Below are 19,522 nucleotides of genomic sequence, written 5' to 3' on the forward strand. Positions count from 1 at the left end.
AGTGGATGCCCCTTGCCTCTGCCCTTTGGCCAGGTCCTGGGCTCTGCCACAGGACCCTGGGTCCAGGGGGAGGCCCTGATTTGTGGGAGCAGGACAAGACAGGAAGCACTGAGTAACATCTGAATTCCAGCAGAGACTGCAGCCTGGGAGAACTCCACACACCTTTCCTCTTGGCGGGCTCCTATTCATCCGGCGGTGACCCTGCGCTGATGCCCCAGTCTGAGCAGGGAGCCTTCTCCATGCTTCTATCACATCCAGCATGGGCCCTGGGGTAGATCTTTCCACCAGGCAAAGCTGATGAGGCTGAGAGTCTGATACTGTGCTCAGCCTCTCAGTTTTGTGTCTTGTGTTCATCAGATCCTCCCGCAACCCACACAGGGCCTGGATCAGATTCTCCCACAACCCATGCAGGGCCTCGTGGAGAGGATGCTGGCCAGCATTGACCTGAGGCCCCTCTCACACCGTCCCTGAGCCTTCCGCACCCACCCCACCGCTCTAGTGAGCTAAGCTGGGTCTCAGCCCTGGGGTCACTCTGGCAAGGGCTCCACCTCCTGTCATGGCCCAGAGGTGCCTGAATTTGATTCAGAGTCTGTGTCCCCATCTGCTCTAGCTTTGGGCTGGGACCTGGGAGCACCTCTGGGGTGGTCCTCCCCCTGATCCCATTCTGCTCACCTGTCTCCTGGTCGGCGACAATGGGCTGGGAGCTGCAAGGCGAGGACCCAGCAGGGGCTGGCTGGCGAGTGAGCCGGGATGGGGCATCACCTGAGACGGCCTCCAGGGTGACTCCCTGTGCTTGGATCCTGAGCTGGCATCCTGGAGCTCAGGGAGGACGGTGCTGGGGTCAGAGCTGCTGTGTGTGCAAACTGGGGGGCTTTACAGGCTGTCACTGTTCCCCACAGCTGTCCTCACGCCCAGGAGCCTGGCCCCTCAGGACCATGAGCACATCTGAGTCTCAGGCTCTGCATCTGTGGAGAGTCAGCAGCAAGGGGGCTGCAGGGCTGAGTGCAGAGGGACAGTGAGAGCCACTGTGTCCCCTGCGTGCAGGGAGCTTCATACCCAGCAGCCTGTGGCCTTCACATTCCCCAGGCTGGGGAGGTCTGGGTGACAGTCGTACTGGTCACTGCTTGGCTCCTGCAGGGTTGTGGAGGGATGACCCTGTCTCCTGTGGAGGGGCTGTGACCTGGTCTCACTGTCCCCTGCCAGCCGCATTTCCCACATCCGTCCGGTGACGTGAGTGCGTCTTCCTGAGGTCACAGAGCAGGAGCCCAGAGGCTTCTGCCTGGGGCTGGGGTTTCAGAGTCTCTCCTGGGCCCCATGCACACCTCCTGAACCCCGTATGGATCAATTTTAGAAGTCTCTTTGATGAAAGGATGAACTGTATGAAAGGATGATGGAAGGATGAACTGTATGAAAGGATGATGGAAGGATGAACAGTATGGTCCTAGGTGGGATTCCTGAGGTTATGTTGGTGGAGGAGAAAGCGGCTCCCAGTGCTTGGGGAAGCCTAGAGCTTAGAGGCTCTAGAGGGAGCACGGGGGCATGGGGGAGCCTAGAGTCTTAGAGAGCAAAGCTGGACAGAGGTGTGGCTCTGAGCTCGTGGGGTTGGATCTCACAGGTGGGATGGAAGGTGGCCGAGAACACGCACCAGCCTGGGAGTCCTTGGTGGCATTGTGACACCCATGCCCTCCACCTAAGGGAGTTCTGGCCGTGGGCTGGCTGGCAGCCCTAAGATATCAGGGGAAGACAAAAAGCCCCTGTGGGCCCCCTGTACCAAGCACAGGTAGTGTGCATAGTCAAGGCTCTGGGTGAGTCTGGATAACATGAGTAGATGCTTGAATCCAGCTCTGCCCAAGGAGGCCAGGCTGCCTTCATTCACTCACAGATTAGGAAAAACAAAGTCTTTTAGGGTTTGAGTTGTCACACAGGTTTTGTGATGGCATCGAGTATTTGCAGCTTGTTCTCCTTTTGGGTTTTCTATCCTGTTGCGTTGAGCTATAGGCCTGTTTTTGTACCAGTGCCATACTATTTTGATTTCTGTAGCCTTGTCGTATAGTCTGAGGTCAGGGAGCCTGATCCCTCCTAGTCCATTTTTCTTTCTTGAGATTGCCGTGTCTATTCACTCAATAGTGAAAGGCCTCAGAGGCCTGTAGGGCACTGTAACCAGGCGTCCCAGAAGAAAGAGAATAACTCAAAAGAAACGGAAGAAATAATGGCCAAAATGCACCGAATCTGGCGAAAGACACAAATTTACAGATTCAAGAAACTCGGTAAACTTCAAGCAAGATAAATACAAAGAAAACATCAGGATCGAGCTGCCAAAAACCAGAGAGAAACTCTCGAAAGCGTCAGAGAGAAACAGTGCGTCACATACAGTGAGACAGCTATTTGAACAGCACTTACTTCTTAATCATAAACACCAGAGGCCAAGAAACAGTGGAGCAACATCTTTAAAAAGCCTTTTAAATACCATAACCCGTAACTGTCTATCCAGGGAAAATATCTTTTGAGAATGAAGAGAAAATCCACTCTCAGAATCAAAACTTGTTTCCAGCCGCTCTGAAGAGCGGCGTGATTTCTAAAGGAGGTACTTCTGCCTGGAGGGAAATGACACCAGATGGAAACTGAGGTCTTCAGGAAAGAACGAAGCGCATCTTGATAAACAAGTAGGTTTATATTTATACAAAACGCAGGGGTGGGAGTCCCATGACATCTCCATATAGCTCACCTGTGCGGCTGATATAAAACCCAGATGGATGCTGGAAAACTTAACAAGGTGGTAAATTAGCTAGTGGTTCTGGATGGGATCTATTTACTGGAAGGAAACCAGCATAGTACTTGCTGGGTCAAAATCAGGTGCCCAGCCCCCAGCCCTTCCTGTGATGAGTGAAGCAGTGGCCCTTCTAGGGGCCTGGCCAGCAGTATGCCTGTGTATCTCGTCCCTGGGGGTGTCACTTCTGTAGCCCACCACCCTGCGGAAGGAAAGAATGCCATCATTTTGATGGCCCGTGGTATATCTCACTGGTGTGTTACAGCAAAGACATCCCTTAGAGCAAGACAGGTACACGAGCGTGTTGGCCCAGAACACCCCAAAGCTTAGGGCTTCCAGGTGAACAAATCTCCAAGGGCCCCAGTGGCCCAGGGCGCAGGACCGTTCCCACTGCGGCTGTGTCTTGCAGAGCCTCCAGGAAGAAGGGAGCTGTGCTGGGCATCTTCAGTGTCCCCAGCGAGATGCATCCATCTGCACCCTGCTCCCCACTGGGGAGGCTAAGTCTGTCTGCACCACCTCTAGGGCTTCTTGGCCCTCTGGTGTCCAGCTGGGTTCATCCATGGGACAGCCCCAGCAGGAGGTCTGAGGAAGGGAGGGAGAGGAGGACCTTGGTAGTCGACCTCTTCAGCAGGTTCATGCCCTGGAGTGACTCTCTACAGGTGCCGGCAGCTACATCCACAGCGTGTGGACTGACAGCTCTCCGTGACTGCGGGAGGTGGCACTCTCAACTTGAACAGTTAATTAATGGGCTATTTATAGCATGGGAGTGCAAGGAAGGAAGAAGGTGTGGTGGCCTGGGACGAGCAAAGCCCTTGGCTGATCCATGTGGACGCTCCGCTGGATCCGCTTCCCATATCTGCTTCTGATGCAGTGTGATGGGCGCCGCATGCAAACAGGACGCATATGAAGCCTACATCTAGAATATTCATTCAGTGTCTGTGGACGCTTTATATAAATACACGTGGCATACGCTTGGAACTTTGTGAAAGGTGGATGTGTTAGGTAGAGTAACTGGATGTGGATGTGAAGTGTAGAGGTGAAAGCCACATACCATCTACATGTTAGACTAACATGCAGAGCATCTCCTGTACACCCACAGCACACACACGTGGCGTAGGATGTGGGTGAACATGCAGCGAGCACTCAGGACACAGGGTCTGTGCACCACATGTATGCCCACGCTGCGGGGATCGCACGTTCTCGTAGCTCAACAATATTGTGTAGTTCCTAAGCCGTGTCCAACTCTTTGCGATCCCATGGACTGTAGCCCACCAGGCTCCTCTGTCCATGGGATTTCCCAGGCAAGAATCCTGAAGTGGGTTGCCCTTTCCTCCTTCAGGGGATCTTCCTGACCCAGGGATTGAACCCACATCCCCTGCATTGGCAGGCAGATTCTTTACCACGGAGCCACCAGGGAAGCTCTCAATAGCATACACACCATCTACAGATTACGGTACAAGAGACGCAGCGGAAAGCATACAAAATGCACATATGCCACGAGTGAGGGAAGATGGCCTCTCCTTCCCAAGAAGAAATCATAGTTAATATACAGAAACCTGCTGTATTTCTATATCCTGTGGTCATGTATGGATGTGAGAGTTGGACTGTGAAGAAGGCTGAGCGCCGAAGAATTGATGCTTTTGAACTGTGGTGTTGGAGAAGACTCTTGAGAGTCTCTTGGACTGCAAGGAGATCCAACCAGTCCATTCTGAAGGAGATCAGCCCTGGGATTTCTTTGGAAGGAATGATGCTAAAGCTGAAACTCCAGTACTTTGGCCACCTCATGCGAAGAATTGACTCATTGGAAAAGACTCTGATGCTGGGAGGGATTGGGGGCAGGAGGAGAAGGGGACGACAGAAGATGAGATGGCTGGATGGGATCACCAACTCGATGGACGTGAGTCTGAGTGAACTCCGGGAGTTGGTGATGGACAGGGAGGCCTGGCGTGCTGTGATTCATGGGGTCGCAAAGAGTCGGACATGACTGAGCGACTGAACTGAACGGAACTGAACAATGAAAGATCAGAAAGAGAAATTGAGGAAATAATCCCATTTTTTATTAATTTTTTTTTAATTGGAATACTTTGCTTTACAATGCTGTGTTAGCTTCTGCTAACAGTGCAATAAAGCGAATCATCTATGCGTGTATATTTGGACCTCCCTCCCTCCCACCCACCCCCACAGGCCACCACAGAGCACTGGGCTGGGCTTCCTGTGCTAAACCATAGGTTCCCACCAAGCACCTTACACATGGTAGTGTATATATGTCTGTCCTAATCCCCAGCCCAGCCCGCCCTCCCCCCACCTCCACCCTCCCCTTGCGCCTGTGTCTGCATGTCCATTCTCTGTGTCTGTGTTTCTATTCCTGTCCTGGACACAGGTTCATCTGTACCATTTTCTAGATTCCACATGTATGCTTTATTGTTGTTCAGTCGCTCAGTCGTGTCCAACTCTTTGCAACCTCATGGACTGCAGCACGCCAGGCTTCCCTGTCCATCACCAACTCCCAGAGCTTGCTCAAACTCATGTCCATTCAGTCGGTGATGCCATCCAACCATCTCATCCTCTGCTGTCCCCTTCTCCTCCTGCCTTCAATCTTTCCCAGCATCAGGATCTTTTCTAATGAGTTGACTCTTCGCGTCAGGTGGTCAAAGGATTGGAGCTTTAGCATCAGGCCTTCTGATGAATATTCAGGATTTATTTCCTTTAGGATTGAGTTTGATCTCCTTGCTGTCCAAAGAACTGTCAAAGACTCTTCTCCTGCACTGCAGTTCAAAAGCATCAATATACGCGTTAATATATGATTTGTTTTTCTGACTTACTTATTCGTCTCTTCAGATTAGATAATTTCTATTCATGTGCCTGTTATTTTCTTCTTGCTATTTCCTCATCAGTCCTTTCTGGTCCAACTCCGATGTTGTTCTGCCATTTCTCCTCTTTCATAAAGGCCATGGGGTCTCTGAGAGGGTCGGAGCTCTGTGCTGCCTCAATGGGACTGAGGGCCAGAGAAGGTACAAACTTGTGATGTCAACTCTGCAGTAAAAGTGTGACTCCCAGTCAGGCAGGACGTGGCACAAGTTCACGGCAGGGGAGAGGCAGGCAGTCTGAACGTAAGTGATGAATCCCTGGTGGAGAGGTGTGGGCTAGAGCAGGCAGGGCAGGCTTCCTGGAGGAGGCAGTGGGAGGGGGCAGATCCCTACTGAGTCCCACACCCTGCTCTTTGATCTCAGCACATCTGTACAACAAGCTACCTCAAAGTTATTATCCCGTGTAACAGGTGAGGACACCCAGGCTGGGAAGGTGGTCTGCAGCCCACGGTAATACACCCAGTTAAGTGACCATGAGCACGTGACTCAGGGGAGCACCAGGGGAACCCTTCTTGGTGGGGCGGGATTGGAGATGTTGGAAGGCCATGTTCATCCTCCAAGTTCGCAGTCCACATACCGCCTGTGATCCTTTTTTTTTTTTTTTTTTCCGGGCAGAATTAGTCCTGGAACTTGAATTAGTCTTAGGTTCCTCATGCCATATTGTGCCAACCCTACCCAGACTCTGACATGATCACTGAGCACCTAAGTGACCCTGGCAGGTAACTTCACCGTTCCAGCACCACCGTGCTCAGTTGAACCTGAGGGAATACAGGCTCAGCTTTGCATGGCTTATGCAGGGAATCCACAGAGAGGTGTTCTGTGGAGCTGCGTGAAGAGTTTCAGAGGCTCCTACACATGTGGGGTCTTTTAGGATTGTGTGTCCCCTCGATTCTGACAAGGCCGCATTCACACAGTGGCATGGATGTATTCTGTCCTTTGTTAAAGAGGTATTTTGTGTGCTCGGTATTTCTCACAAAAGAGGTAAACATCTTTGCCCCTGTGGTGTTTATGCTCCACTCAGCAGGGACCTCTAGATTCAAGACCTCTGCTTTTAAGCCTCATTTGCTGAAAACTCTGGGCTTAAATCCCAATTCTGAAGAAATCGAGTTACCCTGCTATTAAATAACTGTTTTCCTGCCAGTGGTGTCGGATGCATTGTGTCTGCATTGTGTCTGTTTTATAGGGTCAGCACAAGGTTAGAAAGAGGTGGTGTGTGATGCGGGTCACACAGACTAACTAGTTGATTGGCTACCTGAGCTGGGTACGGGGAGCCTGGGCAGGAGGCAGGGGGTTCTCTAGACCATGCTGAGCTTTCTGGCACCACCTTTGAGGCTGTGGAAACTGGGGTTCTTTCTCCCCCTTTACCAGCACACGCAGAAACGACTCAGGTGGATCCATCATGCCCTTCCAGCCTGTGCACCCTCTTACCTTCTGAGATGCCCCCACCTCCCTGGGTGGCCCCACTGCTCCCAGTGGGGGAGGTGCAAGGATCCACACTTCCTGGGCTTTCCACCCACCTGTCCACCTAACCTGGCCTTAGACCCAGCGTTTATTTAAGAATACAAGCATGGTGGTCAACAGCAACCACAAGAAAACCCAGTTAGCATTCTTTGACTGTTTGCTCTTAGGGATGATCCATGGTGGGCGTATTTCATTTTTCTCCCTTGGGCTGGCTACGTCTGCAGCTTTCTGCAAAATCATATGAGTGAATATGCTGCTTTTCTTTGGAAAACCTTCGTGTTACTCTAAGAACAGTAAAATAACCCCCAAACTCCTCCTCCCCTAAATTAAGTGTTCCAAACATGGAGGAACATTTCTTCATTGATTCTTGCCTGTTCTTTCCACCACCCCGCCTCAGGTTACCCCAGCTGCATCCCAACTGCAATACCCACATCCACCCCACCGCACTCCACCCTGACTTAAGGAGACCCTGCCTCACTGCCTCTCCCCTTTCTCACCTCCTCCTTGCAGGTTACGGGCACGCTGCTCCCGGCACGGACGCGGGCAAGGCCTTCTGCATGTTCTACGCGGTGCTGGGCATTCCCCTGACCCTGGTCATGTTCCAGAGCCTGGGCGAGCGGATGAACACGTTCGTGCGCTACCTGCTGAAGCGCATCAAGAGGTGCTGTGGCCTGCGCAACACGGAGGTGTCCATGGAGAACATGGTGACCGTGGGCTTCTTCTCCTGCATGGGGACGCTGTGCATCGGCGCGGCTGCCTTCTCCCAGTGCGAGGAGTGGAGCTTCTTCCACGCCTACTACTACTGCTTCATCACGTTGACTACCATTGGGTTCGGGGACTACGTGGCCCTGCAGACCAAGGGTGCCCTGCAAAAGAAGCCGCTCTACGTGGCCTTTAGCTTTATGTATATCCTGGTGGGGCTGACGGTCATCGGGGCCTTCCTCAACCTGGTGGTCCTCAGGTTCCTGACCATGAACAGCGAGGACGAGCGGCGGGACGCCGAGGAGCGGGCGTCCCTGGCCGGCAACCGCAACAGCATGGTCATCCACATTCCCGAGGAGGCGCGGCAGGGCCGGCCCCGGTACAAGGCGGACGTGGCGGACCTGCAGTCCGTGTGCTCCTGTACCTGCTACCGCCCGCAGGAGTACGGCGGCCGCTCGGCGGCACATCAGAACTCCTTCAGCGCCAAGCTCGCCCCGCAGTACTTCCACTCCATCTCTTACAAGATCGAGGAGATCTCACCAAGCACATTAAAAAACAGCCTCTTTCCGTCCCCCATCAGCTCCATCTCCCCCGGGTTACACAGCTTTACCGACAACCACAGGCTGATGAGACGACGGAAGTCCATCTAGGTCTGGGGCGGGAAATACAAGCCCGAGTCTTGTGTCCTCTTTGACGTTCAGTCTCATGGGCCCAACTTGTCTTATTTATTATGATTATCCTTTATGATTATCGTCATCATTTTTTTTTTCCTTTCTCTCCTTCCTTCCTTTCTTGGTTTCATTTCTTCCCCCACCTTTCCAGCGAGACAGAGCAGGCCAAAGGGAAAAGAAGGCCCGTCTTCCTCTGAAACTCGCATCTGAGCATGAAGCATGGATTTTGTCCTTCTTCCCAGCAAAGTATGCCTTACATTTCTCCCCGACCTGCCCCATATGTGGGGTGGGGAGGGGTGGCTTTCCCAGGACAGGTGTGAGACCCAGACAAGGAGACAGAGCCCAGAGGATACCTACCCAAAGTTGCACACCCCGCTGAGTGCCCACCCACAGTGGCATCTCTGACCCAATTCCTTCCTCTCTCCTCCCCAAGCGGCGGGTGGCCGTATGTGTGTGGTCTGAGTGTTTGCGAGTGAGGGCACACACCAGTGTGCGTCTGTGTGTGTGTGTGTGACGAAATGGAAACCAGGTGTTCATCTTTCTTTTCCATCACACAATTCTGTTAATAGTCCGCTTTTGGCTGCTTTCAAACAAAAAGGGGAAAACAAAACCCAGGAGGTGTTTGATTTATCATCTTGCCAAATCAAGCATGTTCCATAAGCAGCCTTTATCCCAGGCGTGTCATGATCACATGTTTTAACTGCTAGGTTCTAAATTCTATTAACTTCTTTTTAGGGGGTGGGTGGGCAAGCCATCATGGATCATTGTAGCTTGCCAGTTCAAAAATTTTTTAAACAAGCATGCACTTTGTTAAACTGGTATGCGTTAACAACACAAGAAAACAAAAAACTAGCAATGGAATAATCAAAAGCCAATAATATTAATTTATTAGAGACATTCTTAATTTTGCCATCTCTAGTTCCAACAATTTTCCATGTAACTGGAAGTGTCAGGGGAAGCTGGAAAATTGTTGCAACCACAGAGTATCTATTTTATTGTTTCTCTCTTATTTATGTGACGATGTGGATGATGTGTGCAGCGTCTACCTACGTGAGTGAGATTTATAGTCTGGGATGCTACGATGAGAATGGGTATGACTAAGTGGATGTGGTTTCTTTCCCTAATGAACAATGACAGGGCATTCCTCGTTTTAAAGAATATATTTAATGTATTTTAAAGTGTGTCTCCAACTGCATTTGATTTATAAACAAGGGAATGTTGATGTTGGTCTCAGGAAGAGTTTGGAGGCAAGGAGCTGCATCTTGGCCTGCTGGGAACTTGTCAATCTCAGGGGATGACTTTTTCTGAGTAATGGAGAAATTCCTCCCCACTCTCAAGAGGGGATGACCCCCAAAGTGAAGGCCTCCTTATCTCCTGGAGGCCAGTTGGGCTATAGAACGTGGCCCTTCCCATGCAGGAATAAAGGAGAGTCTGACCTCCAGATTCATGGAGGGAACCTTCATTCCCTCATCACTGTCTCTGCCATCTCTAAAAAATCAGCCATCCTCATTCCCCTTTTTCAAAAACTGGAAGTTCACAGCTCTCGGATGGAAATGGGCTTTGGCTGGGCCACTTGGAAGGGGAAGTAGGGGCCCCTGTGCGATTTCCCAGGATGGAGGATCTGCTCCCTAGGAAGAGCAGACCTACAAGGTTTCCCAAGAGACGGCCCCAGTGCACCCGCCCCAAGCGTCTGGGCTGTTGGACCGAACAAGGCCCTTGAGATTTCCCTGAAAAGGCAAGCACTTTAACATTAGCTTCCTTGTTGAAAATAATCCCTTTGTCTGGGACATGGGGGGCTGCGGAACAAGTCTGAGAACCTGATTCTCTAGACCAAAATGCACAGTTACCAACCTTCAAGGCCATATCGATTAACTCATTTTTAAGATTAAAAGAAAAAATTGAGGTTTCTAAAATCTGTCTAGAGAATAGAAGCAGTTGCTCTTTAAATTTTTTTCTCTCTTGGAAGAGCTCGTTGGCTCTAGGGGGGTCACAGGTGCAAGAGTAGTCGTTCGTATTTGCAGATTGCTTCATGCTCTGGAGGAAGGTGCTTGGAGTAAGTGTGGGTTTCTCATGAAAACCTTTGTAAGACTTGCCCTCGAATGGGTGTGTGATAACCTTTATCTGTAAAGAAACAGGTACTGAGAAGGTGAGTGAGTTTCTCAATGTCAGAAAACTGGTCTTGACTAGAACTGAGACTTTAGTTTCAGTCTGGACCCCCCAAGAGGGTCCAAGAAACTGACTCCACCATACCATGACACCCTCACTCAGCCCTCGGATGAGGGAACCTGCTTCTCTTTCTCCGCACGTAAATACACCAGGTTCTTAAAGTCAGAGGAACATGGGCTCAACCCTTCATTTAGGACTGTTCCCCCCGCAACCAGGGTACAATGGTCATACTTCTGCTTGAATGCTTCCAAATGACAGGGAGCTCCTCCCTTTGCAAGAAAGTTTAGAAAACATCCCATAATCTCTGTTTCCACAGAACTGACTCTTCTTTGTAGGATTAAGGATGGTAGGGTGAAGTCTTTTATGTTGGATGACCACCAACTTAAGTGTCTGAACCAACCTGAAATTTGTCTTAGTTCTGTATCCCTTCCCCTGTCCCCCGCCATTTACTACCCACGTGGCCCCCTGAAGGACACTTACTGAGTCTTCTCTTCTGAAGTCAGACATCCTTGTTTATACTCAGAGTGTTCAGGGGCAGAGGTCAACCTTGGTTGGCTTCCCTTGTGCTATCTGTCTTTTTTCTCAGATGGTCCAGCTCTTCCTTACCATGCTGTCTGGCCAAGGAGTCCTCCAGATGCATCCAATGAGGTGCTCTGATGGGGGTGCCGAGTCAGGGCTTCTCTGGGGTTCTCTTCTTGATAAACCTGGCCCAGGGCCTCTCCTCCTAGAGTGTGGTCCTCCTGAGCAGCGCTGGAGTCCTCAGAAGCCAGAGGGACGCTTCACCTGAGTCACCTTGATGAGGCCCCTCCTCATCTTCAGAGAGGGGAACTGAGGTCCAGAAAGGCTCTTGCACAAATCTGAGGCCCCACAGCCAGAACAGGGTCTTCCCACTCATTTCTCCTGCTGGTTTCCTGGCTGCTTTGTTACCACTGTCACTCACACCCTCCCAACAGTCCCTGTTGCTGGACTCCTTAGCATCTCAGACCCAAGTCTCTTTCCGCCTCTCATACCTGGTGATTTCCTTCTTTCAGCCCAGGTTTCCCACATTCTTCTTCCGGTTGACCACACCTGCTCAGGGAGTGGGAAGAAGTCTCACCAGGTTGGTTGGATTTGAGCTTCAGCTTATGTTAAAGCAAGCTGAGGAAGAACCACATTCTACCAGAATCACAGGAAATAGGCCTGCCACCCAGTCCTGATGGGGTCTAGAGATCAACACACCATGTAGATACTTAGACATTTTGGATTCTTGCTTGAATGCTTTCCCACTAAGAGGTCTCAATCCATCCCTTCCATCAAAGACCAAGGGAAGGTAGGCAATGATATTGATTATCCCAGCAGCTCTGGGCACCATGCTTTCTAGAGACCATTCCACTTTAATCTTCATGGCATCCATCCTGGCTGGATGGTGCTGTCGCATTGCCCTGCTAGACTCTTTACATAGGAGTGAAACACTCTGTTTGGGTTTTGAAGTACCCAGTCAGCACTAGGGCTGAGATCAGAGTTCTTTCATTCTGCACTCCATCCTGAAACTCAGGCATCAGCCTGGTAAATACAGCTCTAAATTAAAACACACTCTCTGAAGCATCTGTTGTATTCCTCTTGTGCATCACCCATTGGGGAGGACAGTACCAGCACTTTGGAATGATCACAGCAGATCACTTGCAGCCCAGGAATCCCCACTGGGTCCCTAATCCTTCCAGGAAAGGAAGCAGATGGATGTAGACTGCTGCCCAGGATGCCTGCCTTTGCAGGTGCTCATTAAAACCCATCCATAAAAAAGGGCGAGTTGACTGTTTAATCTTGGCTTACCACTGCTGAGTCTTTGCACACAGATCCTCAATTGGGAGACTATCTGGATGGTGACTTGGAAACACACAGATAAGCCTAGGCAGGTCATTCTTCTCTGCCTCCAGATCCAAGAGTCTTGTGGGTCCTGATTCCTGATCACTAGCAGCTCAAAGCTAGAGGGGAGAATGGTTTAAAGGCATTCATTGTACACATTACGTGAGAGAGAGAGAAAAGAGGTGAAAATGATTATAGGAGGAAAACCATCTATCACTGAGGTTTCTGGTCCTGTGTCTTTAGGTGATTTCTGCCCCCCCCCCCCCCCACACAGAATAGGACCTAATTAGAGTATCCTACTTAAGGGCATCTATGGAAGTGTAGGTTTGAGGCCGGATGCCAGACCATGTCCCTTCTCTTGATGGGATGGACCACATCATCTGTCAAACACAGCAGGGAATTGTGTCTGCACTCTGAAAGGGGCGGGACTTGGTGCCTACTGTCTGGGGATGCTAAAGACTCATTCTTACAGAGCCACAGTGTGTGTGGGAACTGGGAGCATCCGAGGCAAGAAAAGGTTGGGAGGACAACCTGGCTCTCAGCTCCACGTCTCTGGGCTCCCGGAAGTCCTGTCCCCTCCCTGGGCCTCAGTGGCTTCCTCATCCACACAGTGGGCCAGCTTGGGTGGAATTCGTGAGCCTTTAGCACAGAATCAGTTTGACTGATGAGAGACATTTGGCCTGATGTTCTGGTCACTGGGCACATTTGAGCCACAAAAATGAAAATCCCAAATCATTTGTTTGGCAGCATCCTAGGAGCTGGGAAGATGGAGAAGGAATAGGCAGAGGCATTGAGAACAATGGTCATCATGAACACCAAGGACCCGGGTGGGCTGCGTTCCTCCACGCCCTGGGCGTACATCCATTTTATGTAGTTGTTACGTGAGCACACCTTAATAGAGGTTGCTGTTTCAGAGGGGGAAAAAAACACATGTATTACCATGATTCCTCCCTGCCGCCCGCCCCCCCCCACTGCCCCCCGCATCCAACTTTCGGTTATGAAAAGCCAGATTCACAGAAAAACTGGAAGACCAGAATGATGAAATTCTGTACCCCTTTCACCCAGACTCACCAGCCTCCACTACTTTGCCATATTTGCTTAATCCCTTCCCACCCTCCACATCACCCCCTTCATACCCAGAGATACTGGGAGGAGGAAGTGGTCTCTCTAACTTCTCAGTGGTTGGACCAAAGGAAAAATTGTTTCTCTCACAGGAACAATGTCTCTTTGGTAACAGTGCTGTAATCACCGCTAACAAGTTTAGCGTTTGTACAATAAAATGATCTAAGAGGCAACCCATATTCACATTTCCTACTTTGTCCCAAAATTGTCCTCCATGGCTTTTTATGTGAATCTGACAATCCGAGGTTGCATCTCACATTGCTTGTCTGCTTGTGCCAGACCCCTCCAATCTAGGACACTTTTCTCCTGTTTTCTTTTGTCGTGATGTTGCTGGTTTGGAGTCTGGGCCAGTTGTCCTGTGGGCTGGCCCACGACCTGCCTCTGTTTCCTTAGGTTAAAGAATTTTAGGCAAGAGAGCCACATAGTTAATGTTGTAATGAATGCAGGTGAGAAGTCTGGCTCCCTGGAGACCTGTGGTTACCTCTCTCTCGTGGTAGATAAACAAGGCGTGTTAAATGCCATTCTCCTCTCTTGGAGACACTTAACTGAAGCTGCAGGAGAGGTGTCCAGGATGCTGGGTCTCATCACCAAAGCTGAATAAGGCTCTGCTATTTCCAACTTCTCACGGAGATCTCTCTTCTGTGCTGAGAGTCAGCAGTCATTCCCCTAAACACCTGTGGGGATGGTCCAGCTATAAATAGACGAAGCACAGAGACGTCCTTTCATCCATTACAAAGGGCTGGCAGGTGGAGCCCTGTAGGGTGGCTGGAAGGATACCTGTGAGCCAGTGGGGTACTTGGCACCCAGGTGCTTTCCGATGAGCAGTGGTAAGCGCCTTTTCAATCAATACTCCTCAAAAGTGTAATTTGTTGGCATGGCGCTCTTCTTGGCCATTAAGTGCTAAGACTGGGGACCTCTGTTTGAGATGTTTGTTTGTGCTGGCAAGTTCTATAGCATGGTCTTCTCAGTTCCAGTAGCGTACAGCAACCCACCTGCTGTGGCTCAGTTACCTCTTATTTTGATCAAGAAAATATGTCCACGTGGGCTCCTGCCTCTGAGCCCCCACCCATGCTGTTCCCACTCTGCAGTGTGGACGTGCAGATGGGAGCAGCTCATGAATCCTTTCACAGCTCCTCCCGACAGTTTGCCCCACGAAGGATTCAGTGATGCCCTCTGGGGTCCCTGGTCCTTCTTTCCATAATGGATGGATATTCTGGGAATGTGTTGGGAATGACTCTGATGCTGGGAAAGATTGAGGGCAAGAGGAGAAGGGGGCGACAGAGGATAAGATGGTTGAATGGCATCACCAACTCAGTGTACACGAGTTTGAGCAAACTCTGGGAGATAGTGAAGGACAGGGGAGCCTGGCATGCTGCAGTCCATGGGGTCACAAAGAGTCGTACAGGACTTAGTGACTAAACAGCAACATTAACAATACCAGGATCAGAAGTAGACCGCCAATGGTCCTGGCTATTAAGTGCTGGGCAGCGCCCACAGCAGGGAATAAAGACAGTCAGATTTCCAGCATCTTGCCTAAATGGCAATCTGTGGCTGTCATCGAGGCATGTCTTAACTTCAATGCAGACCTTTGTTTCATCCTTGGAAACCAACACACATCCTCTATGTTAAAAAACCCAAAACCTCAGCTTTGCCCCTTTGCAAACCATCACCCTACCATTGGCAACTCAGTGGTGTTTGCCCAGTAATGTTGGGTGGGCCACACAAGATAGGGCCACGAGCTGTCCACAGCTGGGCATTTCCCATAAAACGTGATCAGTAGGTCTTCACGGGCTTCCCTGGGAGCTCAGACAGTAAAGATTCTGCCTACAATGCAGGAGACGCAGGTTCAATCAAACTGCAGGCTCACACTTGTGACATTTCCCCGGGCAGCGAGTGAGCCCTGAGATGTGAATGTTGCCTGGAGGCGGGTCAGCATCGTCTTCTCACTGAGGTACTTCTAATAGATGCTGAGCAGTGTGTGACACACGCAGGGAGTGACAGGACCCCTGGCCTCCACTCTGCACCTGCCCAGCGCTCACTCTGGGACCCTGAGACAGGCCAGGGCAGGCTCCTTTTCCTCCACAGAGCAGCAGGGCAGTAAAGCTACACGTGTACCTGGGACCAGCTTCTGCTTTTCACAGGCAGGAGATGGTTTTGCCTCTCTGAGCCTCAGTGTTCCCATCTTTAAGTTGGAGATTCCAGAAGCAGCCACTGGTGCAGCGGGGTTCAAGGACAGCGTGTGATGACGTTTACGGGCCCCTGCTCTGAGCCAAGTGCCAAGCAAGACTTCTTACGTCGTTTGCATTTCTCATGATGGCCAGTCTGAGTTTCCTGCAAGATTACTCCTGAGCCTTGACTCGCAGTCCAGCTGTGAAAGGAGGTGGAGTGGTCTGGTGGAGGAACTCAGGCAGGGCTTCATGGAGGAGGAATCTTGGTAATCTTTGAGGGGAGCCTTGAAGGAGCAAATGGGCACTATTTTAGGCAAAGGCACAGATATGTGAAAGTGAGGGCAGCAGAGGTCTTATCCAGTAGTCGGAATGTCCTGCCACAGAGTCACACCTGACAGACGAGGCAGGGAACTGTCCAGGCCCTTCACAAGCTGGTCACATTTTCAGTCATCCATCCAGGCCATCCTCCTGCTCAAGAACCTTCCATGGCTCCCCAGTGCCCACACATGAGATTATTTCAGGGTCGCCTGCCCTCTACCAACCATAGCCTGAGTCTTGGGCTCTGATGGCGGAGTCATCCATCCTGAAGTCCCTACTGGGTCCTCTGAAAATAAGCCTGAAAATAGATCCTGGAGTCTCAAGTCTCATCCAACTTGAATTCTATGGTGTCCCATTGTTTAGAGGTCCCCCTACCCCCTCCTTCTTCTAGACATTAGCTATAGTTTGCATATGGGAATATTTCTGGATAAGATCTTCTTTGTCTAGCATCTTCTGAAGCATCCTGGGGGCTTGTTCTGATGAAGACTTCTGACGACTTGACCAAAGATTAGCATGAAACCAGTAAAGGGAAAATGTATAATTCTTGGGCTTCCTTGGCATGAAGAATTTGCCATTTCCTAATGGAATCTCTGAGCATCAGACTTTGCAACTGCCTGTGACCAGGAATCGGGGTGGAGAGGAGGGCACATTTAAGGGCGAGGGCACTTTGTACTTGGGGAGAGTTTATTCCTCACATCACCCCATTCACTCTCGGGTCCTAACCCCTGCCTCTCCAGAGACTCCAGTCCAGTTTCCTGAAGACCCCTACCATCCAGATAGCCACTCTTAGTCTTGAAGAGGGAGGTCTTGCGAAGTTTAGCTGTCCATAAGCCTCGGCTGCTAAAAAAGCATGCAACCTCAGCTTTGTCCCTTTCAGCTCCTTGGGCCTTCTTAAGCACCCCTGACAAGGGCTTCCCTTCCTGCCTCTTTGTAACCGGGCTACGTGGCCTTGGCCAGTCATTCCCTCTCTTCTACAAAGGATGGAGTGGCAGGGGAGGGGCAGGCATCCCCCAGACAGATACTGGCGAAGACGAAAGGAGATAAAGGTCACTACGTACCAGGCTCTTGGTTGACGTTTCCTTGAGGGGCAGCTTTGGAGGGGAGATGACCAAGTCCTCCCAACATAGGGTTCCTCAGCTGGGCTCCCTTCCCCTGGGGACATCACATTTTCCAGGTAGAGTTAGTCTAGAACCTTCCTTGCACCAAAGAATCGTGTCTTTACCAGCTCCTCTGACTCTTCTTTTGATGAGTTCTCTTTTTCAGCCCTGCCGTCCCCAGTGGGCCGGATGTTCAGTGATGGTGTTGAGGGGGACGTTTCCCAGTAAACCAAAGCCCACCTTTCCCTGAAAAACCTTGGGAAGTGTCCCACCCTTCCTTAACCTGAGATACCACTGTAGCTGCCTCTGAACCGCAGCCCCAGTGGCCTGGTGGCTCCGCAGGGCCCCCTCTGAGCAGTGTTGTCTGCTGATTGATTCTCTCATCCAGTGATTGTCCGCAGAGCCTTTGGGCATCTGCCATAAGCCAACCTCAAGCAGGAGGCCATTGTGGTGAACTGGACGGTCAGGTTCCCTCGCCTCATAAGGCTAAAATTCCAATGGACCGTATGCTCCCAAGATGCACGAGGCCTCGAAACAGAGTCGGATGAGCGGTTCTTGGAAGCATAATGTGGTTCGGCTCTTGCTGCATTTTCTTGAGCTGAATTTTAGAAAAATAAAAATAATCCAGTGAAAGGCAAAACACGATTAGTGGGAACCCAATGAAGCAGAACCCACAATTAACAAGATTTCTGTATAATTTGATGGCTCCTCAGAGAAGAACACAGTCCCAAAAAAGGCTAATTATATATTTTGCTTATTCAGCCCCACAAATAGCATTTTGACAGCCGTTTGGGGCTGGAAGGGACCTCCAGGGGCCATCTGAGTCCACCCTGTGCTTTATCAGAAACCTCCACGGAATAGAAAACGCATTGGGTTAGGTGAAGCTATTGGCCTTATCGAGTGAAATTGAAATAGGAGAACAGACTGACCCCAACTGTGGGGTTGGGGCTCTCTCATGTGTCCATAAATGTTGATCAGAAGGTTTGCAATTTATCAAACACAGGATCTATAGGCAAAGATGTCAAAGAGGATGAGGAGGTTTTAAGCCACTGAACTGCTTAACGAGGAGGAAGAATTCCTAGTCCATTCCCAGCAGGCCAAGAAATTGCTGATGCTCCCTCTCTACTTTTTAAACTTCAGCCAACTGTGTATTCTTGTACCTCAAAACATTAAACATTACGGAAGCGTCGTTTGTGACCCTAGGCGTAGAAGAAGTTAAGCTTGAATTAAATTCAAACTCACACTGGTTAAAATGATCAGCCCGTATGCACGGGGGATTCATTCTGGGGGGTGGGGGCACGGAGGTGTGACCGTCACTGATTCCTTTGAGGTGCGCACACATATGCACTGACTGGGTGTCTTTGGGTCTCTGGCTTTTTTCTGTTTTGGGGGCATTGCTGGACATTCTCATGACTGCGTTGGTAAAAGGACCTGCGTGTTTTCTGATGGTGATGCTGCTGCTGTCTGGAAAGCCTCCAGAACTCGCTCCCCGGGAGTGATGACAATTAGGAAGTTTCGATCAGAAGCTGGGTCAGCCTGGCCACGTTCCCGGAGGATGGAATGGTTTGTCCCAAACCGCCTAGCAGGGACCTCCCTTCCCACATTGGTGGGAGTCTGGGATTTGGACCACAGGCCCGAGAGTGGTCAAGGCATCAGACCTTGGGTGGGAAGCCGCACCAGATTTGGCAAAGCCAGTGATCCCCCGCGGACCACAGTGAACCAAATTCAGAGAAGCCTACTGTTCCTGTTCCTGTTTGTTTTCCTTTTGTCTCTCTTCTCTGGCCTTCTCCGCCTGTGGAGAGGGTGCCTTCACAAATGGCCTTAGAATGCCGTTCTGAAGTTTAACAGAATGAGACAACCATCCAATGAATATCAGAGGTATTTACTATCGCAGCTTATCTGAAGAATGACAAACAAAAACAAAACTATCACCAATGTTTACAAGTCCAAGTAGACATCCAGCCCGTGTAAAATATGTAATTTATGCAAGGGATTGCATCTTTCTTTTGTAACGAATGCACTAAGCAGCCTGTATATATTTTACAATGTCTTTACAGAAAAAAGAAAGAACCATTTACTGTAGTGTTGTAAAATAATGCACTTTTCTAATTTTTTCATTAAAATCTCTATGGCACGTTTGCAAATGTGTCTTGGTCTTCCTTCACTGAGAATGGGGAGCTAAGAGTGTTTTCATCCAGGCTTTTTCCTGCTTTGATCTCACCTCTGGAAAACTTTCTCAAGCAAGGTGGACAGAGTCAAAACTGGGCATCCGTCTCGTCACTGGTCTTCCTCGCGGCAGGCAGGCCCGCTGAGAAGCCTTGCTGCTAAAAACCCCAGCAAG

General features: G+C 50.4%; 1 protein-coding gene across 1 annotated transcript in view; it reads left to right on the forward strand.

Annotated features, from left to right (window-relative positions):
• The window catches only part of KCNK9 (potassium two pore domain channel subfamily K member 9), a 97,300-nt gene extending 88,853 nt beyond the window's left edge, over positions 1 to 8,447 (forward strand). The window contains exon 2 of the mRNA XM_005904047.2: positions 7,606 to 8,447. Within this exon, the coding sequence (XP_005904109.2) occupies positions 7,606 to 8,447 (842 nt within the window). The remainder of the gene's footprint in view (positions 1 to 7,605) is intronic.
• The last annotated feature ends 11,075 nt before the right edge of the window (positions 8,448 to 19,522 follow it).

The sequence above is a fragment of the Bos mutus genome, chromosome 14, assembly GCF_027580195.1.
Source record: "Bos mutus isolate GX-2022 chromosome 14, NWIPB_WYAK_1.1, whole genome shotgun sequence".
NCBI classification, from domain to species: Eukaryota; Metazoa; Chordata; class Mammalia; order Artiodactyla; family Bovidae; genus Bos; species Bos mutus.